This window comes from Vulpes lagopus, chromosome 12 (assembly GCF_018345385.1).
Source record: "Vulpes lagopus strain Blue_001 chromosome 12, ASM1834538v1, whole genome shotgun sequence".
Taxonomy (NCBI): Eukaryota; Metazoa; Chordata; class Mammalia; order Carnivora; family Canidae; genus Vulpes; species Vulpes lagopus.
In genome coordinates, this window is record NC_054835.1 from 44,368,964 (window position 1) to 44,396,877 (window position 27,914).

Genomic DNA, 27,914 nt, shown 5'->3' on the forward strand with positions numbered 1-27,914 from the left:
GGAGGGGACCCTTGCCGGAAATTACCGAGAATGCCCGGATATTACCGACTCCGATCCAGAGCGCAGTTTTCTCCTCTCGGCCACGCCTTCACTCACGCACGCCACGCCCAGTCGGCCCCCCTAGGTTGGGCCACGCCCAATCCGCGACCCTGGGCGTGGCTTGCTGAAGCGGGCCGGGTGCGTTACGTGGCCCGACTACCGTCTCCACTCGCCGCTCCCGCTCTCCGGATCAATTGGTGTGCGGTAGATTAAGCAGGAGGGTAAAGCACGAGAGTTTGGGGCTGACTTTAATCAAGAAGTGTTTTTTTGAGTTTAGTTCGTTCCTCATTCCACAAGTACCTATATAGCACGGCTCAAAGAGAAATAGGAAATTTGGAAGGATTGCCGCCCGTCAAAGACTTGGTTTGGACCAGGGCTGTCCACACTGAAGACGTCACTACGATGTTACGTGATGCCTGTGAGGAGTGACGTCAAAATTAAGAGGAGAGGGAACTAAATTGGGATTAAGATGAGGAAAGTTTCATGGTAGGGAAAAGGGAGACTTAAACTGGATTCTGAAGGATGGGTAGAATTAGAAGAAAAGACTGGTAAGGGAAGGGACGCGGAAGTGAGATCAGTCCGGTTAGAGTTAAGGCATTAGCTGGAAATAATTACTTAGGTGACCAGATGATGGAAAATCTCAGAAGGCTGGCAGAATTTTTTTTTTTCCTGATAAGGAAAAATTTCCTGATAATTTTTTTTCCCTGTGGTATATTGGGAAATCCAGAGGCTTGATTCTGAATTTTACCTCTGGCACTAAGTTTTAAGTCCCGAGGCAAGTCACATCTCTGAACATCTATTTCCTTAGTCTGAAAAAAAAAAATGACTAAAAGAATTAAATGCATGGATGTATGTTGGTGTGTCTAACACATTCCCCTTACCCACCCCACCTGGTTTTTTGGTAGATGATGAAAACACGTTTAGAAAGTTAATTGTCCAATCAAGACATCTCAGTTGCTAGGTGAGGAACTCATGGTATATCCTGTTATGTAGGAATTTCCCTTTCTGGGTCTCTCGTTTTATGCAGATGAAATCAGGTTAAAATGGATTACTTCCCTTAGGTGATGTTGAACGAAGGGTTGTTTTGTTTTTGTTTTTGCTTTTTTTTTTTTTTAATACTAACTAAGAGAGCTATATCTTTCACCACCAGCCATCTCTATTAACTGCTTCTGTATTCTGGGCCGTGTAAAGGGTAAGTGCCAAGGTGATTTTCTGCCCTGTGCCTTTTTTTTTTTTTTTAGCAAGATTATGAGTCTTCTGATACTCTTGTCCAACTCGGTAGTCATTAGCTGTTTAACATTCAGTTAAGTCAAGCGAATTAAAAATGATTTTGTCTTGTGTTGTTTTGGTGGGCAGCAAAGCAAAGTTTATTGAGCAATAGTTCAAAGCTCCCAAAGAGGGAGGGGACCTAAGAGGGTTGCCCTAAAAATGAAATTTTACAGGTGCCCTTGCCACATTCCAAGGATCCAGTAGACATTTGTGGCTAGTGAGTCCCATACTGGGTAGCATAGATACAGAATATTACTGTTATTGGCTTGACTGGGGCTGGAGATCCAAAATGGCTTTGCCCACATCTTTGGGGCCTTGGTGCAAGCTGTTGGCTAAGCCCCTCATTTCTCTAATGTATCTCCACCTGACTTCTGCCTCACCGTTGGCCTCTCATCAGCCAGTAATCTGGCCCCATTCCTGGCTTTGTGGCTGGCAACTGAGAAGGTAAAAAAGGAAGCTGTGAGGCCCCCTAAGACCTAGGTCTGTAAGTCAAATCCCACCACTTCTCATTGATTAAAGCAAGACACCGGCCAACCTGGATTCAAGGGAAGGAGAAATAGACTCCACCTCTAGAAGGGAGGAGTAGCAAAGTGACACTGCAGAAGGCTTGTGCCACCTGAGGAATTGATTGCTGGACCTCTTTGGGAACAATCTACCAGATATGAGATGAGAGAAGCTAGTAGTAGTGATGGAAAGAAAGAGATGGATAAGAGAGATCACCCTTAAAATTTGATGCTTTGAACTGAACACAGAACTCTACATTTATTCTAATTAATGAAGGGAATGTTGAGACTGTTGCTTTATCTGGATGACTTCTATTAAAGTAGACTAAAGTTGTATTTGCATTTTAAACTGTCACATGACATTGTTCATGCTAAGCTTGTGGTCATTTTACACACACAGCTCTTTGTCACACAACATGCTGCAAACCCAAGTCTTATGCAATGAATTCTTGTAAACTTGAATGTAGTAACTTACAATACAGCATACATAATGATGATATTTTTTGTTTGAAAATGTGTATCATTTTCAGCATTTAAAGAGTCCGTGGGGATCCCTGGGTGGCGCAGTGGTTTGGCGCCTGCCTTTGGCCCAGGGCGCGATCCTGGAGACCCGGGATCGAATCCCACGTCGGGCTCCCGGTGCATGGAGCCTGCTTCTCCCTCTGCCTGTGTCCCTGCCTCTCTCTCTCTCTCTCTCTCTCTCTCTGTATGACTATCATAAATAAATAATAATTAAAAAAAATTTAAAAAAAAAATAAAGAGTCCGTGATGCTTGGCATTCTGATGCTGAAGCTTAGAATTTGCTTAGAGTACCCCTCTTTTTTCTCCCCCCAAAAGGCATCTCTTTTCTAACTGTTCTTCACTGGTCTAATACATCTGTTGTGGTTTTCTGCTTATCCATAGCAAGGCCACATTGTTTGAAGTTGTGCTTTGATGGGATCTTTTAAAGCATTTTTCTTCCTTCTGTGTTCCTGATTGACCTACTTAAACTTGACATCCAGCAACCACTTGAGCATCCTGCTGTCATCCATTATCCACATATGTTTAGCTGGTAAGCAGATCTGGGTTACAATAAGCATTATTTCAAACATGGTGAATTTCCTCTTCTCCTTTAGCCTGCCTCTTGGTCTGTTTCATGTTCAATCAGATTTGGAGGCCGGCTTTCAAGGAACTATTGAAGAACTAGACTTGGCATTATTGCCAAGATGCAGGTCCTACTAAGACATAGCCCCCAGCAAGTTTTCTCTTCTGAAATCCTTCAGTCCCTTTTGTCTGTACCCTTCCTTTGTCCCTGTTGCTGCTGCTTCTCTTATCCTCCTTCTATTACTTGACCTTGAGGCTTTTACTCCCATGTTTCCTCCTCCCTCTTGGTCAAGTTATCCCCTTCCTTTGGCATCTCTGATCACACAGTCTTGTGGTTTTCCTCATACTGCTATATTTTTATCAGTTTCCTTTGTACCCCCCTAACATTAGAATGCTTCAGGGGCCTATTCTAGGCCTTCTTTTCACCCTGTGCTTTCTCCCTTTGAAAACCCATCCATCCTCTTGGTCTCCACTATCATCTAAAATTGTTCCAGGGGGGTGTGGGTGGCTCAGTTGGTTAAGCATCCAACTCTTGATTTCAGCTCAGGTCATGATCTCAGGGTTGTGAGATCCAGTCCTGCACTGGGCTCTGAACTGGACTTGAAGCCTGCTTAAGATTCTCTCTCTCCTTCTCCCTCAGCTCCTATTCCATCTCCCTCTCTCTCTAACAAACAAACAATAATAATAATAATAATAATAATAATAATAATAATAATAAATAAATAATAAAATAAAATAAATCAAACCTCCCAAAATATAAAATTGTTCCAAAATCTCTGTCTCTAGCCAGACTGCTTCTTAGAACTCCAGACCTGAATGCCTAGCTGTCAACTGGACATCTCACAGATGCTTGTTCAGAATGGCATCCTCAGTCCTCATACTTGAAGTATTTCCTACCCCAGTTTATGGTACTGCCACGCACCCTCTTCATTGCCCAAACCTGAAACCACTCTCTTTTTGACCCTAATATCTATTTGCAAAAGCCCTACTAATTTTACCCTGGATATACCTTTCATGTCTCTTCCTGTCCTAGACTTACATACCCTTAAAACCAAGTCTGATTATGTCCCTCCCAAACCTTCCCACCCAACTCAAGATTTCCCATTGCTCTCAGGGTATCACTCAAACCTGTTCACCTCTCTCTCTCTCTCTCTCTCTCTTTTTTTTTTTTAGAGAGGATGAGTGAACATACAGGAGGTAGGAGCAGAGGAAGGAGAGAGAATCTTAAGCAAGCTACAATCTAGCACGGAGCCCCACGCCAGTGAAAGTATAACCCAAGCTGAAATCAAGAGACGCTTAACTGACTGAGCCACCCAGGCGCCCCTAACTTCTCTTATAGGGCCCTTCAAGGTCTAGTCCCTGCCTCCTTATTCAGCCTTGTCTCACCTCCCTGTTAGACTCTACATTCCCGAGAAGGGACCAGAATATGTCACTTTGGCATGAGGATTATTTTGATCTGAAAGCAATTGGAAGCAGCAAACCCAGAAAGAGCTCTTTGCTTTTCCACTATCTGCCTGAAAGCAGGACATAAATTTCCCTCTATGATGGTGCTTTTTCTTCTTTCTCCTGTACCAGGAGGAAGAAAACAACCATTATCACTAGAGACAAGGAGTTGACACTGATTTGGGTCTGCACAAACAGACCTTACTGAAATAACCGTTACCTTCCATTACTTTCCCTAGATGTTTACCTTTCCACAGCTTACCACCCCAGAAGCCCAAACCTTTTCCCCACTCGGTTTTGCCACTTCTCCACAAATTTATTGCTGTTTGCTAAAATGGTAGGTAAGCCCCAAATTCTGACCACCTTTTGTTGTTAAAATTCTGTTAACCTGTCTTTTGTCAGTGTAATTTGCAAGGCCCATGATATAAACCTAAGAGAGTAGAGGGCAGGTCACACGAGGCATATAGCAAGAAAATGGCCATCTGCAAGCTAGGAAGACAATAATCACCAGAAACCAAATTTCTAGCATCTTGATCATGGACTTCTACCTTCCAACTGTGAGAAAATACATTTCTGGGGATCCCTGGGTGGCGCAGTGGTTTAGCGCCTGCCTTTGGCCCAGGGCACGATCCTGGAGACCTGGGATCGAATCCCACGTCGGGCTCCCGGTGCATGGAGCCTGCTTCTCCCTCTGTCTGTGTCTCTGCCTCTCTCTCTCTCTGTGTGTGACTATCATAAATAAATAAAAATTAAAAAAAAATACATTTCTGTTGTTTAATACATCCAGTCTGGAGTAATTTTGTTTTAGCTTCCTGAGCAGACTAATAAAATCAAGATTATTTATGTGGTATTCTTCCTAAGGGAAGATATAAGATATCTTATATATAGATATATTTCTCTATATTGTTCTTTGAAGATTTTTTTCTTTTTTCATCATAGACATAGAGAGAGAGGCAGAGACACAGGCAGAGGGAGAAGCAGGCTGACATGGGAGCATGACGTGGGACTTGATCCCAGGTCTCCAGGATCAGGCCCTGGGCAGAAGGCGGCACTAAACTGCTGCGGCACCCGGGCTGCCCCCATATTTAGTATATTCGTTAAAAATATTGACTGATTAAAGTGGAAACCTTTACACGTATTACTTCTTCCTGAAATACTTAATCTTACTTACTTATTCTTTAGCTAAATTCAACTCATCCTTCAGGCCTCAGCCTTGGTATTATGTCCTCAGAATATTCCCTGTCCCCTAACAAAAATTGTTAGCTCCACCCAGGATTCTCTCACATCTTTGTTTTCTTTTCCTTCATAGTATGTATGGTAATTTTAATTGTATTTGTTTAAAATAAAAATTCCATGAAGGCAGGGACTTTGGCTCACCCTGATGTCCCCATTATCTGGTATTGTGTCCTATACAAATATAAAGTTATTAAAATATTATATCTGATGATTAAAAGAAATGACCACTCAGTATTATTTCTTATTGGTCATAACTTGACACTCTTTTGACTCTCTCTTTCTGGACTCAGAGAACATGCTGGTTTTGTACATAAGTCGCTAACAGATTTCATATCAAAGCAGTCTGAAGTGTTGAGGCTAATCAGAAATACATCCTGGTTGAGGTAAACTCTGAGATGGGCTACGTGGTCTATGGCAGGGAAGGGTAGGGAGACTTGAAAAGCACAGGGAAGAAGAGAAACTGTAAACAAATTATCTTGCCTGAAGTGGAGCCTGTGTATGCTTGGTTGAAATGGCGATGTACGGGACAGTTGATAAGCTTTGGGTTCCAAACTGATGACTTTAGGTTGATAAAATAGACCTAGGGAGCTGCTGGTGGTGATTGAGCAGGGGGAGTGACTTCATAAGAACGGAATTTGAGAAAGATTATGCTAACAGCTGAGGATTATGTGAATTGGTGGAGAGAGAGAGAGAGAAAGAGAGAGAGAGAGAGAGAGAGAGTAGGAGCCAGGAGTGCAGCAAAGAGGCTGCTTAGGGAGTCAGAGCAACTCTAAATTTCCATTATTCCCGGAGCCTAGCTGGTTGTGATGTGGGATCGTTGAGCCCAATGGTCAAGACAGAATTCTTGAGACTTTTTATGGTGCAAAAAGGTGTTTTACTATGGCACAGGGACGGGACCTATGTGCAGAAAGAGCTGCATCGTGATTGTGAGGAGTGACTGATCATGTAGAGTTTTCTATCCTATGGCAGTGAAGATGATGCTAGGGCTCCAGGAAATTGAGTCTACAGGTTCCTGAAAGTCTATTTTTAAGATTGTCTTTTTCTTAAAATCATGAAGACACTTAAAAACTATAGTGGAGTTTCATGTTCTACATGACTGTGATCTTTATCAACTGACCATTTCTTTTTCCCCTGCCTTTGTTCTTAGGCAGTCACTACTGCCTGAGGAATGTTATATATATATCCCACTTTGGGATGGGGGGTTGCAGTGTGTCAGCTTGTGTTTTGCCCTCACCTTGCCCTCTCATCAGTTGAGTCTGAAAAAAAGGTGCAAAATGAAAATCTTTCCAAGTTTCTCATTTACAGTGAGAGATATTCTCCAATTCCTTCTCTTTTGGTCATTCAGATTCCAACCAGAGGCTGCTTATTGAATGCAGACAGACCAAAAGAGTCAATTGAATGATCTTGTAGGCTATTACCTCCTTTTCCTCAGAAAGGACCTATATGCCTGGCTGCTAGATAAGAAATATTATTTTGTGGAGAGGACATTCACCAAATAGTAGGTTCTCTGCTATTTCTCTCCCTTTGAGGTTCTAGGCAAACTTTCATTTTTCTCTGAATAAATTGCACAGCAATGAATTAAATACAAACTTGGTTATGTTCCCAATTCTTGGGACGCCTGGGTGACTCAGTCGGTTAAGCATCTGCCTTCAGCTCAGGTCATAGTCTTGGGGTTCTGTGATTGAGCCCCATGTAGGGGCTCTCTGCTCAGTAGGGGGCCTGCTTCTTCCTCTCCTCCCTGCTTGTGCTCTCTGTTGCTATCTTGGTCTCTCTCTCTCTCTCTCTCTCAAATCAATAAATAAAATCTTTAAAAAAAGATTTTTCAGGTAGAACTAAATGCATTCTATTTTAGAATATCTTATATATACTTATCATTACATTAAAATTGTTTATATACCTGTGTCCTCCATACCAGATAGGAAGCTCCTTGGATGGCCTTTATTCATTTTAGTAAAAGTATGTGCATACTGTAGGTATAATAAATATTAGTTGAATGGATGAATCAATGAATGAATGAGAGTAATCTGGATAAAGGAGCAGGGTGAGTCACAGAACTTTGGTATGATAAGTACAGCAGAGGGACGCCTGAGTGGCTCAGTCTGTTAAGTCTCTACCTTCAGCTCAGGTCCCTATCCCAGGGTTCTGGGATGGAGCCCTGTATCAGGTTCCCTGCTCAGCGAAGAATCTGGTTGTCCCTCTCCCTCTGCTCCTTCCCCCTTGCTTCTTTCTCTCTCTCACTTGTACTGTCTTTCTCTTGAATAAATAAATAAAATCTTAAAGAAAAAAAAAAGTATAGCAGAGAAGGCCCAGAGACAAGAGCACTAGATCTAGCCACAGAGAAGTCACTGGTGGAGTACTAGGAAGGAAGTCAGAATTTGAGAAGTAAAAGAAGAAGTTGGTGGAAATGGAAACCAAGAAAAGAGAATCATTTTTAGCATTAAAAGCATGTCCTCAAATGCTGAAAAAAAGTGCTTGCTAAGGGGTTAAGTCTCTTTTTCCTTAGTGAGAACCACCCGTGGTGTGGGTGACAGGGCCAGCTGTCATTGATGCTTTCTTATTTCCTTGCCCCCTTGGGGTCCAGGACTCTCCATGAGGGAATCCCATCAGCTCCACCAGCTCCTATTATTGCCTTAGACTGGCATCTTGGGTTCTAGTCTCAGGTCTGCCATGACTCATAGTGTGTGACCTTGGACAAGTCACCCCCTTCTGTCTGTGCCTCTAAAGTCCCTTGCAGCTGACAGGATGTCTGGTGGAATGCAGTTTGGATGACTGGTGAGGATTCTGACTTGCTCTCTGTTGCTTTTCAACTATAAATCACTTTGCCAGACACCAGCTGTCCTGCCCTCTGCTTTAGATTCTTAGGTGGGCTCCAACCCACCTGTTGTTGGGGCCCTCCCAATGTCTTCTTCCCACGGTTCAGCTCACAGATACATCACCAGGCTGCACTGCCTTGATCACAGCACAGAAATGAGCTTCAACCATTTAGACAGACTATTGAGTGATTGCACCAAACGTGTAGCATTCTCTACCTATGTTAATAGCTGAGGAAATGAAGTTGGATGGGATGATTTAAAGTGCTCTGAGGACCTGTGCTATCATGGCCCATAAATTTTTATTTTAAACCCTTCCATTCTTTCTTGGCCTTTACCTTTGGTGCTCTGAGTTTTCAGGGTCACTAAGACTTCAGGTTTTCATTGCTTTTTTCCTTCTTCCTTGGTCATAAAGAATCTTAGCTACAGGGGATTGGGTTAATCATTCTCCTTGAGTTATATAGCCTTCTTTCATCACTAGTCCATACAAGGCCACTCGTTTAATTAGTTATTTATTCCTTTTTTATCTCATTGCTCCATTCCATCCAAACAATAGTCTTAATAAGCAACCCTCAGAAATTTTTAATGTGTATTTTTTGTTTGTATGTGTTCTTGAATAATGGGTAATGCTTCTAGTATGTGGGTACTTAATACAATTTAATAATGTCTTATTCTCTCGGTATAGCCAAAATGTTTTTTCAACATGTAAACAATATAATAATTATTGATGAGATAATATATTACATTTTTTGTACTAAGTTTTCAAAACCTTTCATTGTGTATTTTTTTTTTAAATTTTTTTATTTATTTATGATAGTCAGAGAGAGAGAGAGAGAGAGAGAGAGAGAGGCAGAGGAAGAAGCAGGCTCCATGCACTGGGAGCGCGACGTGGGATTCGATCCCGGGTCTCCAGGATCACGCCCTGGGCCAAAGGCAGGCGCTAAACCGCTGCGCCACCCAGGGATCCCTCATTGTGTATTTTATCTCAATTTGGATGCTAAATTTTCATCACAAATACTTGATCTGTATTTAGATTTTATAATTGCATGGTTGAAAAAGTAGATTTACTACCTACGTTGTTCCAAGCATACTTTAAAATTTTCCAGTAACTGAACCAAGTACCAAAAAAATCATTTTCCTTTAATATTTGCACCCAAATGGTCAAAATTGCTCTATTTTAAAGGAACTATATCAGTATCAAAATTATGTCTAAGTCAAGTAAATTCACTAACTCTTGTGTCAACTCAGTATTACTAATGTGAAATTTGAGGAGCTACTGCATAAATTGAAAAGCAACTCTAAATTCATTAATATCAACAAAACATTTAAACTGTTCTTGTCATTTTTGCAGCCAGTTTATATAATGCTGTTGATTAAAATCTGCATATTTATGTTAGAGAAATGTGTATTAATTTGTATTGTGAGAGGCTTCAATTTTAGCATAAGTTCTTGTACCTACATTGCTAAGTTGCAAATAAGTGTTTTCTTGGAGCTTCAGTTTTAGCTCATTCATGTGCAGTATGCTATCAGTGAGATTATATGCAGGTATTTTAAATTTATAGAAATGTATTTGTGGTTTGTATTTTATTCAGCTTCTTACTCATCACTATCTTCTTCTGGTTATATATCTAATCTTTTCCTTCTAACTGGTATGTACTCTTTCATGGCATTGTTTCAGTACTGGAGACTCACACTGTTTCCACCTCCTGCCACCACATGTCATGCTGCGGCAGAGAACCACCTTCCTCATGTCTTTTCTGAACTTGAGTGAGATTTCTTTTAGATGTATACTCAGCTTGATTGCCCATCTAAACCACAAAGCACTTCTACTTCTATCTCCCATATTTCTTAGCTTTTCTATTTATTTGCATTTCTTTCTTTCCTTCTTTCTTTTTTAAAGATTTTATTAATTTATTTGACAGAGAGAAAGAGAGAGACAGCACGAGCAGGGGGAGCAGCAGAGGCAGAGAGAGAATCAGGTTCCCTGCTGAGCAGGGAACTCAATGTGGGTCTCAATCCCAGGACCCTGGGATCATGACCTGAGCCTAAGACAGATGCTTAGCCAACTAAGCCACCAGGCATCCCACGATATTCTTTCTTTTGCCTTTCAATACCCTAATATGTTTCCCAACTGTGTCCATCATGCTACTTTTCAAATCTGTTATAATTATTCTATTTTAATTATTAATTTTTTATACATAGCATATTGCTTGTTTTATGAAAGTTTTTTTTTTCTTATTTCAACGATTATACTTTTCATATCTGAAATTTCTGTTTGGTTCTTCTTTATGTCTTCTTGTTCTGCATCATATTGGTCATATTTCCTTTTATCTCTTTTAGCATGTTTACTAAGTTCCTTTTAAAATCTTGGCCTGTTATCATTTTTCTACTTAAAGTGCCATCTTTAATCAAGTGGGCTGTGTTCTTTTGGATTAGGTGCTCCTCATCTGTCTTGTTATTTTGCCTAAAGGCACATAGGGTGCTGATCCAACAGTGCATGCCAGCACCACTGAGCTCAAGGGGGTAAAGGTTGGAGGTGAATGAGCCCTAGTACTGAGACTAGTTCTACCACCCGCCAGAACGAAGCAGCCTTGGTAGGGGGAGATACTTTTTAGATTGAAATTTACCTGCCCTGAGAGTTCCCTAAACTCCCTGGGCAGGTAAGAGAGAAGAGAGAACACAACTGTCCAAAGTTCAGTCGTCCCCTACCTGTTCTTTACTAGCTCTTCCCAAGCATGGTGCATCTTCAGTGCCCTGATGTTACCCTAGCCATCACAGGTTTGAATCACACAGTTGATGGGGCATTGCTGTATATTTGAAGCCAGTAGTGGAGGAAAAGAGACATCAGAACCCTAGAGCTCTTTTTTTTTTTTTTTTTTTTTGGTCATTCCACAGCCATGCCTGGCCACATCTCTCCCCAAACCAAAGCCACCCCTCTAACACACACATGCACACCCACCCACACATACACACCCCAGTTCTAAACAGGGATCCCCTTCATCCAAGGGATTTCTCACAGTGAGAAATTTATCTTTATTTCTTGTATTTTCTCTATATAATTCTTCCACTGTTGATCTTGGGAGAGGGAGCAGCAGCCACACTATTTCAATCAGGACCCAGGCTTGGGTATTTTGATTACTTGCTCTGTCCTGGACACTGTGTTAACACCATATTAACTCATATAATCCTCGTGACCAATCTATAAAGTTGTATTAGCGGCTCCATATTACAGATAGGAAAACTGAGACATAAAGAAGTTAACTTGTGGGATAACTGGGTGGTTCAGTTGTTTAAGTTGCAGACTCGATTTCATCTCAGGTCAAGATCTCAGGGTCATGAGATGGAGGCTCTGAGCTCAGTGAGGAGTCTGCTTCAGATTCTTTCCCTCTGCACCCAATCCCAGCTCGTGTTGCATGCATACTCATGCTCTCTTTCTCTCTCAAATCAATAAAATCTTTTTTTTTAATTTTTAAAAGATTTTATTTATTTATTCATAGAGACACACAGAGAGAGAGGCAGAGACACAGACAGAGGGAGAAGCAGGCTCCATGCAGGGAGTCCGACATGGGACTTGATCCTGGGTCTCCAGGATCACACCCTGGGCTGCAGGCAGCGCTAAACCGCTGTGCAACCGGGGCTGCCCAAATCAATAAAATCTTAAAAAAGAAAAAAGTTAACGAGTTTGCCTAACCCCCTGAGTCAAGACTCTAACCTGGGCAGTCCGGCTCCTGAGTGGGCTTTCTTATCCCTGCCTTGCAGCAGAGCCCAATTTACCCAGTGCCCTCTATGGGGACAGATTAGTGTTGGCCAGGGCATTGCTCCATGATGTCTAGCTTATGAGATGTTGGCCAGAAGAGAGGAGGGAGGGTGACAAGGACAAGGCATTAAGAGCCAGGCCTCCTGTCAGCAGCATTTGATCCCAGGCAGGAGACTCTGATGGATCTCTTTCAGGGACACAGGGCGTGTGTGGTTAGAGAGAAAGGGGGAAGAACAAGTGAGTGTATGTAAGCTCAGCCCAGTTGAGGGCTGATGTTAGTTCTGTAAGCTAAGTGTCTGTCTCCGAGTTTGACATGGGGTGTAAATGGGTTGGTGTGAAATTCTGTCCAGAGTTTTCCATCTACCAAGTTTGAAGTCCTTCCAGTGGGAGCATCTGAGTGGGCATTAGAGGCCTCTCAGGGGCACTTGGCAGGCTGCCAATACCTACTTCTAATTTGCCTCTACAGTCTCTGTTTTCTTTCTCTTTCTTTCCTTTGCTCTACTTGGTCAGCATGTATTGGAGGGGGAAGCTATGCTGTAGGCCTGGTGCAGGATACTCTAGACAGACAAGAAGGGAAAAGCCAGTGACCATGAAGTAGAATGAGGGCCGCAAAAGTGACACCTCTGGCTCCAGTTACTGAGCTCTTCTGAACTGTGGGCATCATGAGTTGTGGTAATAATAACAAGGCCAGGGGCGGGTATCTTGATGCTTGACGCATAGCTCTTTCTGGAAAACCACACTCTCCTCCAGTTGCTTCTGAAGTGCCAGACACTCTTTTAGCTGGTGTTGCTTAAAGAGCATCAGAAACTGATTTGAGGAGTGTCTCCTCCCATGCTGGGGCGCCTGTGGCCTAAAGTTTCAGGCAGGCTGGCTCCTCATTTGAGTGTGGCTGACAGGCAGGCTGCTTGGCCCCAGGGACCTGCAACATGCTTTCTGAGCCACAAATATGTCACACCATGGGTACCAGTGGCCGCCCTCCTCCAACCCCCATTTCTCTCCACCTCTTCCTCATTCCTAAACCCACACCTCATAATCTCAGTAGCCACTGCCACCTTACCTGTGCTGCTCCTCCCCCACATGGCCCTCTCTCCTGGAGTTCCTTCCAAGAAATCTGAGAAACCCAGACGCACGTCTAGCTTCATCTAGGAAAACAAATGAACAGCTGTGAGTGTTTCCAATGTGCCAGGGGTGGCTTGTGGTGCTTTGCTCATGTTGTTTCATACAGATCTCACAACAACTTGAGAAGGAAATGTTTACTGCTGAAGGTCCTTAGGGTACTGGACCGGAGATTAGGAAATGGCAAATCTAGCATTCAGCCCTATGTTCATCTATCTCTAAAGCCCACATCCTTTCATGTCTGCAGTTGCTCAGCTAGCCTCATTCAGTCTTCCCAGCTCTCTAACCTCATAGCTCTGTCCCCAAGCAGACTGGATATTTTGCTCCTCATTACAAAAAGAAAGAAAGAAAAAAGAAAAAGATAAATGAAATGAAAGGAAACCCCTGACTTTCTGTCTTTTGAGGATCAAACTTCTTACTAGAATGGTTAGAACAACTTGTTTCTTGACTGGAAAGGATATATGAAAGCATCTCATTCAGTGGTTATTTTTACTCTTAAACCATGGAATCATTTCTTTGACGATGATCGTGGGACCCCCATGTAGAAAACACACAGGAGTGGTGCTGATTGAAAAGGCAGGGGGAGCTCCAAACCTGGCCTCTCTGCATCCCTTACAGCCGGAAGCAATTTAAGGGAGGCTTGGGTCTTGGGTGTCTGTTGAACACTGTTTGAAAGCTCCTGATTATCTCTCATTTTAGAGATAAGCAAGCTCAGGCCCAGAGAAGGGGAGTGGCTGGCAAAGTCAGGTCTAGTGCCTGGATCTTCCAGCTTCTGGCTTGCAGCTTGTCCACCAAACTCCACAGCACACCTAGTCTGGGAAGAGGTTGCAGTGGGAGGAGAGAAGGGTAGAGGCTGGGCTTTTCTTTCCTCCTTTCTCACCTCCCACCACCTGAGCTCCCAACGTCTGGGGAGTGAGGAAGTCAGGGAAGGGTCAGACAGGGAAAGTGCAAGAGTGCAAGCAGAAGCCCCTGGAAACAAATGACAGGAACTCAGAAGGAAGACAGAAGGTGAGGCCCAGGAGGGGTGAGGTGAGGTGAAAGAGTGAACAGCTGCTATCCCAGCCAGGACCAGTACTGACCTGGGTTTGGGTCTTGTTCTTGTATCACCTTGGGCAAGTCCTGGCTCCTTTTCCTGCCTCAGTTTCCTTTGAAGGCTTCTCCGCTTACCAGTGGTGAGGGCACATCTAGGTTTGTAAGAGCAGCAGGGTGGGGTCAGAGCTCCACACACCACACTGGGAGCCAGAATTAGCTGGCTCGACTCTATGAGTGGCTGAATGTCTCTGGGCATCTTAAAAATCTGGCGTTAGGCGTTAGGTTCCTCACAAAAGCAGGTAGGATGAGACCAAAGGGCCCTTTGGCTGGGAAAGACCTGGGAAATGGAGCCTAGGGAATTGAGCCCCCAGGCACCTGGAACTGCACGAAGACTTAGCTAACAGGGACCAGGTGGTATGTAGTCTAGTAATCCTGTTTATAGGTAAGAAGACCAGGCCTAGAGAGGCAGAGGTAACTTTTCGGCTTTTCTTGACTTGAGTTTTCATCCTCTGAACTGGAGAGTCTTCAAGTTCAGCTCAAAGCGATTCTGTGTGGTGGGTAAGCTTTTTGGTTGTTGTTTTCTGAACATTGTATAGCCTTTAACTGTTTTTTTTTTTTTTAAACAGTACATGCTAGTTCTAAAAATTTCCATTAATGCAGGAAGTGAAAAAAGTTCAAAATTCTGAACTGCTGTCATCTCCCTTCCTCACCGCCCCCAGGTCCCAGGGGTGTATCTCCCAACACTTTAATGTGTATACGTCCCGGCCTTTCAGATGAACACACAGACATATGTGCACACTCCCCACCATAAATCCCATAAATGGGATTATTATTTTTTTTTAAGACTTTATTTATTTATTCATGAAAGACACAGAGGCAGAGGGAGAAGCAGGCACCCTGCAGAGGGCCTGATGTGGGACTCGATCCTAGGACCCGGGGATCAAGCCCTGAGCCACCCAGGTGCCCCCATAAATGGGATTATGATCTCAATGATATAAGCATACACTTTAGAATCAGATACACCTGGGTCCTGATCCAGCTCATAGTTAATTAGCTGAGTGACCTTGTTACCTGACCACTTTTAGTTCTAATCTCCCTAAGTGTAAAATGGGAATAATATCTAGTTTGTAGGATTGGGGTGAAGAGGTAATGAGATTTTATACAATAGCATTGAACAGTGCCTGGTACACAGTAAGCACTTCACAGACACACACACACAGACATGCACACCTGCACATGCACACCTGCACATGCACACCTAGCGTCCAGAGTTAAAGGTATAGTGACAAGGAGACCCAAGTTGTCTGACCTCCAGTCACCTTGACTTTTAGCCACACCCCTGTGCCTCTCAGGACTCCCTGAATGAATGATGGAGGTGGCTGGTGGTGAGGGTAAGCCCGGGGATTTGAGGTCTGTGGAGTTCCTGGGATGCCTGCTCTGGAGGTTGGAGGGCTTTAGCCTGTGAATAGGGAGGGTGAGGGGCAGGGGGGAGGGGGGATGGGAGGGTTGGCCAGACCAGCTGTTGCTTCAGGGCTCCAGGCCTAGAGCTGAGCCTCAGGGCAGAGCTGAGGCCCCAGAGTGGCTCTCAGCTTAAAGGAGCCGGCTTAAAAGGAATGTGCAGTGGGCTGCCTCTGCTCTGGAGGGGCTAAAAAAAGCCTTACCCTCCCCTGGGCTTTGTGTGAGGGTTATCAACTGCTCCAGTCAGCTCATCTCTCTGGCTGGACTCTGGCGTTTTTGGAGGGTCTGTCTTCCTGGCCCCTCTGGGCTTCCACCAATTGGCAGGAAGGGTCAGCCTGTCCCAGAGGTGGAGGCCGGGAGGAGTGTGAGGTGTGGAGGGAGGGGAGGCTCGTGGCCCCAAACCTGGTGACAATACACAGTTGTCAGCTGTACCCTGCTGGTGTTTCTTCCTTTTATAGTCAGGGCGGTTGCTCTTGCTCTCACCCAACCCCTCTGTGGGGGCTCCTGCCCAGGATAAAAGGGGAGGGAGGCAGCCCAGTCTCCTGTCTCCTCTCCTAGGCGCCACATCTCTTGATTCTGTCCTAGCTCCCACCTCCACCGGAGATCCCAGCAAGACAACATGCCTCCCAAGAAGCCCGAGCCTAAGAAGGAAGCAGCCAAGGCTGCCCCAGCCCCTGCCCCTGCCCCAGCTCCTGAACCCCCCAAGGAACCTGCCTTTGATCCCAAGAGTATAAAGGTGAGTGAGCCTTAACCACTGGAATGGAGGTGGGGATGACCTTCAGGATCCTGTCTGTCTTGGACCTTAGAGATCTATTTCCTGGAGGCTGGACTGGGATGGGGACTGTGGTACCTATGCCCCGCATCATGGGGCACGGCATGGTGGAGCTGGCATTGAGGCTGGTGAGGGGGATTTGGGGTTGTAGGCCTTGCCCCTCAGGAATGGGTTTCTGCTCTGAGGAAGCCCTGCTCTGTCAGAGTCAGGAATGGCAGGGAGGTATTACCAACCAACTATTCAGCCTTAAATTTTAATGCACTGTGGGAGCCATCATAGCAAAGAAAAAGAGACTGACCCTTTCCTCAGAGGTGGTACCTTATCTTTCTGGAGAAAAGACACGTACCGATAATGGCCAATGTACCTTGGAATGAGTTATATAAATGGCAAGGGAGGAGGGAGTCTGGGAAAGGCTTTGTTCACCAAGACCCTTGCAGTAGGAGGGTGGTGGGGGCAGAGAGGAGCCTGCTTCCCTCTTTCCTCCCCTGCCAAGGTGGTTCCCTCCTCCTTCTGTGGCCTCAGCCTAGGCTCCTGTCTGGAGTCTGCAGGGGACTGGCCCATCTGAGGACGAGGCACACCCTCTAACCCGGTGAGGGACGGGGGCCTGCTTCCCTCTCTGCCCACCCTGCTCCCCTCACCCTGGAAGGTTCCTCTCCCGGCCTGCTGACTCAGTCACTTCAGGCCTCCCAGCTATCTGGCCCAGCTGCTGAAGGAATGGAACTGGGAGGGGCCGGGCTGGGGAAGGACGGGTCAGAGGCCTCTGGAGAGTGAAGCAGTTCTAAGCCTTGGCACCAGAATGTGAGAGGTCAAGTGCTTCTGGTATGAAGAGCTATTAATAACAGGTTGGGAGTGGTGGGCCCCTGGGGATACCCATGAGGGCAGGGCCAGGGGTGGTGAGGAATCAGATCAAAATAAGGGCTCAGGACCCGGTGCTGCGACAAGAAGATAGGGAAACTGACCCTCCCTAGTCTCTCAGGATTCCTCCTGGTGCCCACAGCCCCCCTGCAGCTGTGCCAAGGGCCCTGGAGTTGATCTGTGATAATTCCTACAAGGGTGAGGGGTCAAGCATAACTGGTTTGGCCAAGAGATGGAAGTAGTTGCATGTCCCTGGGTTTGGTTGTGGTACACATGGAGGTGATAGTGTAAGACCTTGAAAGTACGTGGGTCATACATTAATTACTCCCACTATGGGCAGAACCTAGTGAGAAAAGCTGACTCTCCCCATACCCCTCAGGATGCTTTTATTTCTGATTTGTTCTGATAATGAGCTACTCCTATGGGATAGCCTGGCCCCCGGCATCCGGGTGACAGCTACCTCGTGGTATCAGATCAGAGCCTTCTCTTTGACCCATTGCCTCTCCATCCACCCACCACCCCACCCCCTGACTCCCCCCCCCCGCCCTCACTGCAGTCCTCTTTCCCATGCCTGGATCTTCCAAACCTGACCATGGTTGAAATTGCTCTAAAATGAAAAAAAAAAAGTAGGTATCCTTCATTATTGTGCTTATTTGGTTCCTTTGCTTTGAAGTCTGTGCTCAAAGACTAGAACAAAAGTAAACTTAACCCCATATGGTTATGACCATAGATTCTGATTTTATGTTTTTACACTAATTTCTCTTACACATTTACTCCTGGGACTTAGCACGTTACAAAGCAAAGCAACTGCACCTTTTCCTCAGAGTTCATGCAAAGCATCCTTTACCCTAGTTCAGGGGTATTTATACCTTCCTGACCAACCCCTCCTGCGGCAAAGCCCATTCCATTCCTGGTCACAGCTAGTTTCCTGCCCAACCCAGTGTAACCCCTCCTCCCCTCTCCTAGCTTATTCCAGCCACCCCCAGAGGTCCTCATTAACAGGGGTCTGCCTGGGAGGCACAGAACAAGCAGCAGAGTTAGGACTAGAAATGGTGGTCCATGAAGGAGATGTGCCAGCAGTGGTTACCACCACCCCTGGAGAGGGGATTAGGTGGGGAGGGTGGTGGCAGATAAGGATGGTGAAGTAACACCAAAATCCCAAATGACGATGATGACTCATGCTTGTTTCTTGTCATTCATTTTCAGAGCCTCCCACCTGACTGTTCTTTACTCACCATTGAATTATTATGCATTGTGGGAGTGTATCCAAATGTATTCCTTTACTCAACAAATATTTTTTGAGTGTCTACCCTGTGCCAGGCATTTCTGTGAACAGTAACAAAAATCCCTGACCCAGGAGAGCCCTGGCATCAGGGGGCCTGGGCACACCTGGAGGCAGGACTGTAGAATAGTTCAGGAATGCTAGGCTTGCTGTCCCAGTGCCTAAGAGGAGGGGTGGGGGTGAAAGGGGCCAGGGAAGGGAAGGTGGGATAGCAGGAGGTGGATGGTCATCATCAAGTAGGACAGAGAGGCCGAGGGTGAGGAATGGTGGCTGCCCAAAGGGAGAGGATGTATGATTGTGGGTGGATTGTGGAGTAGGGTCGAAAGTGAGGGCAGTTTATAGTCAGCTAGGATGAGCAATTTATATTTGACCTGAAGAAATCACCACAGAGAGTCAGCATATCTTCTAGAGTTATCTGGAACATTTCTTTCTCTCTTTCTCTTTCATTTTGAGCCATCACTTCATTTGCAGTATTGAGGGAGCACTCGTGGCTGCATTATTTGATATTGTAGTTCATTCATCTGGGGCTCTGCCCTGAGTCTCCGCCCCTCACTGGTGGCCTGCGGGAGTTGCCCCCTGACTGTGGTGGAAGCCACTTCTGCTTCCCTCCGGGAGCCTTCGGCAGTCTCATTCCTGTGTTTCCCTCCCCACAGATAGACTTCACTGCTGACCAGATCGAAGGTGAGTACTGACAACCCCACCTTCCCTAGCACACCTGCTTTTGTACTTTCCAGGAGGAGGAGGACTGAGAGGAGTGGTTGCTATCTCCAGGTTAATAGTAATCACCGTTCTCATCATTACTAACTTGTATTTGCCAAAGGTTTTCTGTTTGCTTCTTTTCACCTAACATATTCACATAAGCGCTTTATGTGGATTAACTCAATTCTCACCACACCCCCAGGAGGTAGGGACTATTACCACCCCCATTGACTGATAAAACTGAGGCACAGTTTCAGTAGTTTGCCCAATCTCACGCAGGCAGTTGTTAGTAGAGCAGAACTCTAACTCAGGAAATCTGATTGCAGACATGAATTCTCAACTATCCTGCCAGACTGCCTGAGACATAATAGATGCACAACAAAAATGTCTTTTCCCCCACCTCTACCCACAAAATCTACTATTCAAGATATCTAGAACACTCATTTCTGTTCCTGTTATTGGAAAGCCCTCCTTAAGTCACTGGCATCCTCTCCTCTCATCCTATAGCTCACTGAGATGCTCACCTGCTAATGGCAGCATTAGTGGTGACTTGGGGGTGCCTACTCCACCTGTGATCCCCATCACCAACCCTTCTCCATCTTGGATGGAGACAGTTTGTTTTCTCAGTGTTCTAGGAAGTGCTATTAAGTGCGGCTTCAAGACAAGCCTCCAATCTCCAACTTCCCAACCTTATTGTTACCCTCCTCCTGTGGGAGTCTGCTGTTTTGAGGATGGAATGTTTCATCATGTGCTATCTGCTTTATAGCTGGGGCTTATTGCCACTGCAACTTATCCCTCTGTTTTCCTCACTAAATGCTTCTAGGACACGAAGTCATTGGAGTTAGAAGGGACCTTGAAAGGTCATCTGATCCACCCCCTTGATTTTAAGCATATACTATATTTTAAAAAGTAAACTAATACCTGCACGTGGTAAAACAAAAACAAAAATTCATATACTACTTAAAGGTAAATAATGAAAAATAAAAATATTTTCCTTTTGCTTTCCTGTCATGTTGATTCCTGTCCCAAAGGTAACTACTGTTAATAAGCCTATGTGTCCTTCAAGAAAAATTTATAGTGACTTACTGATATGTATGTATAAAATTTACACAAATTGAGTCGTGTGATATATACTATCCTGCATCTTTTATTTAATACATATTTGGTTTTACTAATGTATATTATTTAATAATAAACCTATTATACCTTGGTATCTTTTTATAGTTCACAGTTCTGCTTCATTTTTTTCAAGAATTACATAGAGTCTCATACACAGATGTACCTTTTAATTGAATCAGGCTAATTGGGATGGAGCTTTAGATTGTTGCCGGTGGGGAGTTATCAGCATGCTTCCCCCAGGGGAACTTCCTAGGAGTGGGTCAAAGGATACATACAGAGGATCCCTGGGTGGCTCAGTGGTTTAGTGCTTGCCTTTGGCCCAGGGTGTGATCCTGGAGACCTGGGATCGAGTCCCGCATCAGGCTCCCTGCATGGAGCCTGCTTCTCCCTCTCTCTCTCTCTCCCTCTCTCTCTGTGTCTCATGAATAAATAAGTAAAATCTTAAAAAAAAAAAAAAAAAGGATACATACATTTTAAACTATAAGAGTTATTGTGAAATTGCCTTCCCAAAAAGTGATGCCAATTTACCCACAAATAGGGCATTAGAACCAGCAGATGTATTTTGAAACTAGTAAATTGAATCTGACTCTGCTTTTGCAATACCCCATGGACACTCACTTTTAGTCAATAGTTTGGTGTGCTACAAAATACTTAAAATTAATTTAAATGCATCTTAGTTAAATATATACTTGTGCATAGATATAAGCATGAAGGTACCCATGAAGATTTGAGAGAATCAACTAACAATAAAAATTTTTCATTTCCCAAATGAGAGTCCCCATCAAAGCTAACTGGGACAGCTGGTTGCCTCTTTGGTCCAGGAAGATTTTCAGGGCTATGGTCTAACTCCTTTCAGTCTGTCATCCCTCCGGCCTTGAAGACATTGTCCCTTACTTTAACCCTAACCCTAACCCTTGGATCGGAATTGTTTCTGTTTGAATTTTACTCCTGCTGTCTCTTCATTTGCTCTTTGATGAAGCTGAAGATGGCTTTCTTGTATTATGCTAGAAAGAGTATTTGGACTCAGGAGATATATATTCATTCATTCATTCATTCATTCATTCATGAGAGAGACAGAGAGGCAGAGACACAAGCAGAGGGAGAAGCAGGCTCCCTGTGGGGTAGCCCAATGTGGGATTCAATCCCAGGATCCTGGGATCATGACCTGAGCCAAAGGCAGACGTTCAACTACTGAGCCACCGAGGCAACCCTGGAATTAGGAGATTTTAGTGTTGGCCCTAATTCTGCCACTATTAGCCATGAGACTTTGGGCAAGGTCACTTTTTTGAACCTTAATTTTCTTATCTGCAAAGTAAGAATATTTGGTTCTTTTCAACTCAGAAAGTCTGTGACTCTATTCAGCATCCTTCAGATATCCTCCGTTCATTTGAAGATAGTTATCAAATCCTGTCTTAGCTTTATATTCTCCTGGCGGTATGGCCCCATTTTATTATAATGCTTTTTTTTTTTCTTGTAGAAAACTAACTTCTAACTCTTGGTCCCTTTCCAGATTTCCATATTCTTTTTCTTTTTTTAAAGATTATTTATTTGAGAGAGGGCATGTGAGGTGGATGGCAAGAGGAAAAGGGAGAGAAGCAGACTCCCCAGTGAGCACAGAGCCATGAGGCAGGGCTTGATCTCATGACACTGAGATCATGACATAAATGGACAACAAGAATTGGATGCTCAACCAACTGAGCCATCCAGGTGCCCAGATTTCCATATTCTTATAGGAAGGGATTACCACCTTTGTTCATTGCTCTAGCAAGCACCCAACTCCTACAGACTATCAAGAAAAGGTTTCTTTTGGGCCCATGAACATCACCTCATCACCTCTCATACACCCCAAGATCATACTGGCTTTGTCTTCTATGTAGTAGCAGCCCTAAACTTCAGTGTTTTGGCTTATGTGTATATATACCAGGGTTTGCAGCGGGCTGGGGTGTTAACAGGTACAGCAGGTCCTTTCCTTCTCCTCCTTCTTCCTCACTATTTTCTTGGTGTCCTGAATAGTTGGTCAGAAGTCACATGTGCATTGGCCTACTAATGAAGACAATAATACCCATAGCATAGAGTTTTTGAAAGATTAATTAGCTCAGAACTTGGTCCATTGTCAGTGATAAGATCATAAGTCATTGTTCTTTTACTCCCCCACCCTGTCGTGTTCCACCTCCTTATTTTTTAAAATTTATTTATTTTTTGTTCCACTTCCTTATTAAGTATCATTATATTCTTTTTTTTTCATGAGGACTTTTATTAAATCTGACCTCAGTGTTCTGAATGAACTGGGAGATCAAAAACTCTGAGTTCAGGTTCAACTAACATATTTATTGAGTACTGAATTTGTGCCAGAAGCCATGCTAATCACTTTAAAAGTTAAAAAAAAAAAAATTTAGATCCTAACAAAATGGTGAGGTAGGTGTTATTTCCTTTTGACAGAGGAGGGACCTAAGGTCAGTGAGGTTAAGTGACCTGGCCAGAATCACATAGTTAAGTGGTAAAATTAAGATTAAACCATTAAGAAAAGACTAGCAGCATTGTTTGAGCATTTACTATATGCAGGACATTTTGTTAAGATTTGTAACTTACGTTATTGTATATAACATGAGTGTAATTTAAGAATGCTCTGAGGTAGGTGCCAGGTGCCATTTATAAAGGAGAAGAGGTTTATAGAGGTTAAATATTTATTTGCCCAACGTCACGCAGCTAATAAGCAATGGCAATGGAATTTGAACTTAATTATTCAGTAATTGAAAGACATGTGGTTTTGTATCTTTTAAATTCTTACAAAGCCTAATAAAGACTTGCAAATAAATGTCTTTGGGGGAGGGACTGCTTTGATATGTGGAATGGTTTATAAATAACCCGTGGGTAGCCTCTATGGAATAAACGTTTCTAGAGTATTTGATGAGGATTAAAAGGAGCTTTTTTCCTAAGTGGTTCATACATATTGTTAATCTGCCCAGTAAACCATTTCTTTGCCATTCCCAGTCCAAATTATCCACAGTAATGAACTGGTTGTATCCAAATTAATGAGGAATTGAGGTTCTTTGCAAAGGGCCAGGAGTGCCTTAATTTGGTCTTGCTCCTTGGACAGCACCCTAGTACCTTCAGGAGTCTAGTCCCTAGAGCTCTGGGCTGGCTCCAGAGCCAGGGAATACAGTAATAACCACACTTTGTTGTTTCCCTTACCATGTGCTAGACAGCAGGCTTGGCACACTTGATAATCCAGCCTTCTCCCCTCCGGTAACCCACTCAGGTGGACATTGCATCCCTGCTTAGAGCTAAAAAAAAAAAAAAAAAGGAGGGTCCAACGGAGTTGAATAGTTTGCTCAAGGCCACATGCAGGTCAGCGGTGAAGCTGGGGTGGTCTTCATCATGTCAGTTGGCCTGGCCTGGAACAGGCAGCCCTGTTAGCCAACTTTTGAACAGGTCTTATCACTTTGCAAAGTGCCCCCACATGCTACCATCTCCTTTGATTCTCACGGTAACTGGGAAGGTAGGCGAGGGTGAAGCCTTATTCCTTGGTTTGCACAAGGAAACTGAGTCCTAGCTGGTCTTATTCTAAGCTACTCAGCAGAGCCAAGATGAGAACCCAGAAATCCTGACTTCTGAGCCAGCGGTAGTTTCACTTCCCTCCCAGTTTTGATAGTCAGGCACCACCCCTATAGCAGGGCAGGTTGGGGGGATTGGAGGGGGCAGCAGGGGAGATATTCAGATTACACGACAATAACTGGTAGAAGAGCTCCCAGGCCCAGCGCCGGAGCAGGTCATGGAGGCTCCAGGATGCTCTTTGGTTGTCAGAAGACGGCATGGGGGGCTTCCAGGGAGGGGCTGGCCTGATGGCCAAGGGCAAATACCAAAATGTTTTATTGACCACATTGACCTGCTCTTCAGGCAGGGTGGAGGCTGATCATCTCCCAGTCACTGTCTTTGCTTGGCCCAGGGGGCTGCAGTCAGGTCTTCTCTCTGCAGAGTTCAAAGAGGCTTTCTCGTTGTTTGACCGGACACCTACTGGAGAGATGAAGATCACCTATGGGCAGTGTGGAGACGTACTGCGGGCACTGGGCCAGAACCCCACCAATGCCGAGGTGCTGCGCGTCCTGGGCAAACCCAAGCCTGAAGGTCAGCATGGGTCTCGTGGCTCGGCCTCCTGGTGTCTGCCCTGAGGCCCCTGGGGCTCTTCCTCTTCCCCTGCTTTAGCCCTTTAAGACCAGACCCCATCCCCAGCTTACCCTTTCTCTCCTTGCTAGAATTATTTGGAAGTCTGACAGTTGGCTCTTGAAGAACGTGACCAGGCCTTGCTCTTGTTTTCCCTGTGAGGTTGAAGCCCCAGTTGAGCAGGAGCAACATTCTGTTGCTTCATTGTCTTCCTCTGACATCCTGGGTTGTAGGGATATGAGGTGGGGATCTGCCCGCACCCCCATGCCCAGTATCTCAGTTGACGTGTTAGCACACTGAAGTGCCCTGTGACCACTATGACTTGTATCATGAATACTTTGTTTCTAAGGATGGTTAGAGCACTGAAGATCACAAATTATTTGCTCAAGTTTAAAGCAGACTCAAGATGAGCTCTGTAATGGGGCCTCTTTCATTCATCTGCATTTGGCAGGTTTTGGTAAGTTTCAAAAGTGGTGCAAGGGAACGTGTCCCATTTGTGAATGTCATCTGTCACATGTGGTAGTACAGTTAACAGCTGCTCTAACACACATGTCCTTCTGAGAGGTGTGGGCAGGGATAGGCAGACAGGGCAGGAGCCCCCTGGCCAGGGGAGGCCGTCTCTTGAGGCTTCCTGGGCCCCCATATTGATCCCCTGCCCTTTCCTTGGTTCTGGCCCCTTCTCCTCCTCCTCTTGCTGGTGAAGACACCAGTATGGGGTGAAGGACGTGGACAGGAGAGGGCCCGAGGACCAGCAGGCCTTCTTAGAGGTAAAGGATATGTGAGCACTTCCATTTTTGGAGATTCTTGTGTTGTTATATAAGAAAGAATTTCCAACATTTGTGGTTTTTAAAAATTAAACCTTTTTAACATACTATAATATGGGAAAAGTGGGCTTGTCACAAAAGAATTGCAAATTTATAATAATTATTGATTCATTGTTGCTCCAAGCAATGTGGTCTAGTCCTGAGACCCAGAAGAGGAATTATGCCAAATTTTCTTTTTGTAGTCCTATCAGTTTATCTCTGTGACATGTGTGTCACATGTCAGAAGTCTAAATGGTGCATGTGGGGCCCGATTCTGTGATCCTTTGGGCCCCTCCAGGCCTGCTGCCACCCCAGCTCCCCCACCTCACCCACCACCTGGAGCTTAGGGGTCCAGGTGGAGTCCTGATGGTTTTTCCCCTCTGCCCTGGTCCTGGCCTGGCAGAGCTGGGGTGAGGCCTCTTGCTGACCCCCTGTTCCCCTTGAGCTTCTGCTCATATCACATTCTCTTTCCTTCCTACCTAAAGAGATGAATGCCAAGATGCTGGACTTTGAGACGTTCCTGCCAATCTTGCAGCACATCTCCCGCAACAAGGAGCAGGGCACCTATGAGGACTTTGTGGAGGGGCTGCGTGTGTTTGACAAGGAGAGCAATGGGACAGTCATGGGTGCTGAGCTTCGCCATGTCCTTGCCACCCTGGGTATGCAGGCTCGTGGTGCCCAGGGGGGATGAATAGAGGGGTAGGAATTGCCCGGGTGGCACATGTAGGGGGTAGATGGGAGTCTCTGCATCCTGAGGATCACATCCTGATCCAGGCTATGTCTCTCCAGGCTCTGCAGGAACAACCTTCCCTAACTGGGTTTGCTCAGTTGGGCTTGGATGGAGATGAGAGCAGGTTGGCAGAGCAAGGCTAAGGCCTGAGATGTGGGACCCAGAGCTTCCATCTTTGTCATTGCCTCAATCACTGGGGCCCTGGTCTGCTTGCCTAGTGCTGGCTGTAGGGTGGAGGGAGAGGCCTTGGGGAGTTGGAAAGATCTAAGACCCTTGGCTCCCTCTTTAAAACTTGGATGTCAAAAAAAATAAAAATAAAAAAAATAAAACTTGGATGTCCACTTCTCAGATTTGGGGAGCCTTGGGCCCTGAGACTCAAGGGGGTGCTTGGGTTGGGCCTGTGTCTCCTTTGCCACCTATAATTCAGAGCCTACTGTTCCCACCCCAGGAGAGAAGATGACTGAGGCCGAAGTGGAGCAGCTGTTGGCTGGGCAAGAGGATGCCAATGGCTGTATCAATTACGAAGGTATCGGGTCATGTCTCACTTCCTGGGACACCCAGGGATGGTGGGAACAGTTTGGGCTGGGCGGGTCTGCAGAACAGAACAGAAATATCCAGGAGCTAGAGGCTGTGTGCACCAGATGGGCAGTGGTGAGCTCCCGATGGATGTTCTTTTCCATCCCTGGAGTGGACAGGATAGTGTAATAGAAGGAGCATGGGTTTTGGAGATAGCTCTGTGATAGACTGGCTGTGTGACCTGATCGAGTCACTGACCTCTAAGCCTCAGTTTTCTCATCTGAGCAATGGGGCAATGCTGGCACCTTTCTCAAGGTTGAGGGGATTAGCAGAGACAACGTAGCTTCTTTCGTCTATGTCCGAGGGTCAGCTGAGAAGACACAGAGCAGAGATTAGGAGAGTCCTCCAGCTTTTCCTTATCAACTCCAAATAAGAGAGAGAACCATAGTCTGGAGAAAGGGTGGTGGGAAGGCTGGAAGTCAGGCAGCATGAGGGAGGGGAAGAGGTCTCGGGCCGAGAGGAGCCAAGTACAATGACTGATTTGTCTCCCTTCCCAGCCTTTGTCAAACACATCATGTCTGGGTGAAACAGACTCGTCCAGGGTGAGTGCAGCCTCTCCCTCCTGCTCCCTTCTGGGGTCTGCCAGGGGCTCCCAAACCCCACCACCTACCCTAGAGCTTTTCTGTCCCAACTTGACCTTGTTAGGGGGCTATCAGAGGAGGTCATGGTGGGAGAACAGCCTGGCCTGCCCACCATTCTCTGTACCCTCTGTGCTCCTGCCTCCTGGCCTCGATCCCTTCCAGCCCAGCCTGGCGCTCGCCAGCTCTTTGCACCCTGCCTTGACCTCCTCAGTTCCTCCTGACATCCTCTCCTGTAGGTCTCTCAGCCTGGGGCCTCCTGTTCAGGCCCCTGCCTGTGTGAAAGCCAGGTCCTGGGTGGAAGAATGGCCTGTGTCCTTGACTCTTCCCATTTACTCCCTTCCCTGAGCTTAGGGCCATCCTGATTGGGGTGTGTGGTTTGTGAAAAGGGGCTGGGATCCATCTAGCACTTTCTTTCAGGTGCCTGGCCCTTGGCCTCAGCCTTTCTGGGGCAAGTGAAGCAAGAAGCCCAGAGTAACTGAGCTGGAGCTAAGGTTCTGGACTCATCATTGCATGCAGCCCTGAGGGCATCCCAGGCCCATAGCCCTCCCTGTAAATAAAGAGTCCTGGCAAGGTTCTGGGCCAAATTCTGA

At 45.4% G+C, this 27,914-nt stretch overlaps 1 protein-coding gene across 6 annotated transcripts; it reads left to right on the forward strand.

Moving 5' to 3' along the window:
- Nucleotides 1-18: 18 nt before the first annotated feature.
- On the forward strand, nt 19-27,914 carry MYL4 (myosin light chain 4). Of its 6 annotated transcripts, none has more exons than XM_041725427.1 (10): nt 19-260; nt 1,190-1,231; nt 14,788-14,842; nt 16,332-16,482; nt 19,309-19,336; nt 24,449-24,598; nt 25,923-26,096; nt 26,616-26,693; nt 27,241-27,285; nt 27,742-27,914. In XM_041725427.1, the coding sequence occupies exons 4-9, from the start codon at nt 16,366-16,368 to the stop codon at nt 27,267-27,269; spliced, it is 576 nt and encodes a 191-aa protein (XP_041581361.1). In that variant the 5' UTR covers nt 19-260; nt 1,190-1,231; nt 14,788-14,842; nt 16,332-16,365; the 3' UTR covers nt 27,270-27,285; nt 27,742-27,914. The 6 variants fall into 6 exon arrangements, with proteins under 6 accessions (XP_041581361.1, XP_041581362.1, XP_041581360.1 ...); XM_041725428.1 differs by having other exon boundaries at nt 19-236; nt 14,809-14,842; XM_041725426.1 differs by lacking the exon at nt 14,788-14,842.

What these genes read in the sequence shown, in the direction of transcription:
- MYL4 (XM_041725425.1), top strand. Translation starts at nt 14,236, where the DNA reads ATGACAGGAACTCAGAAGGAAGACAGAAG. An exon ending in ACTCAGAAGGAAGACAGAAG is followed by an intron (nt 14,265 to 16,331) that starts GTGAGGCCCAGG and finishes ATTCTGTCCTAG; the next exon opens with CTCCCACCTCCACCGGAGAT. An exon ending in TGGCTGTATCAATTACGAAG is followed by an intron (nt 26,694 to 27,240) that starts GTATCGGGTCAT and finishes CTCCCTTCCCAG; the next exon opens with CCTTTGTCAAACACATCATG.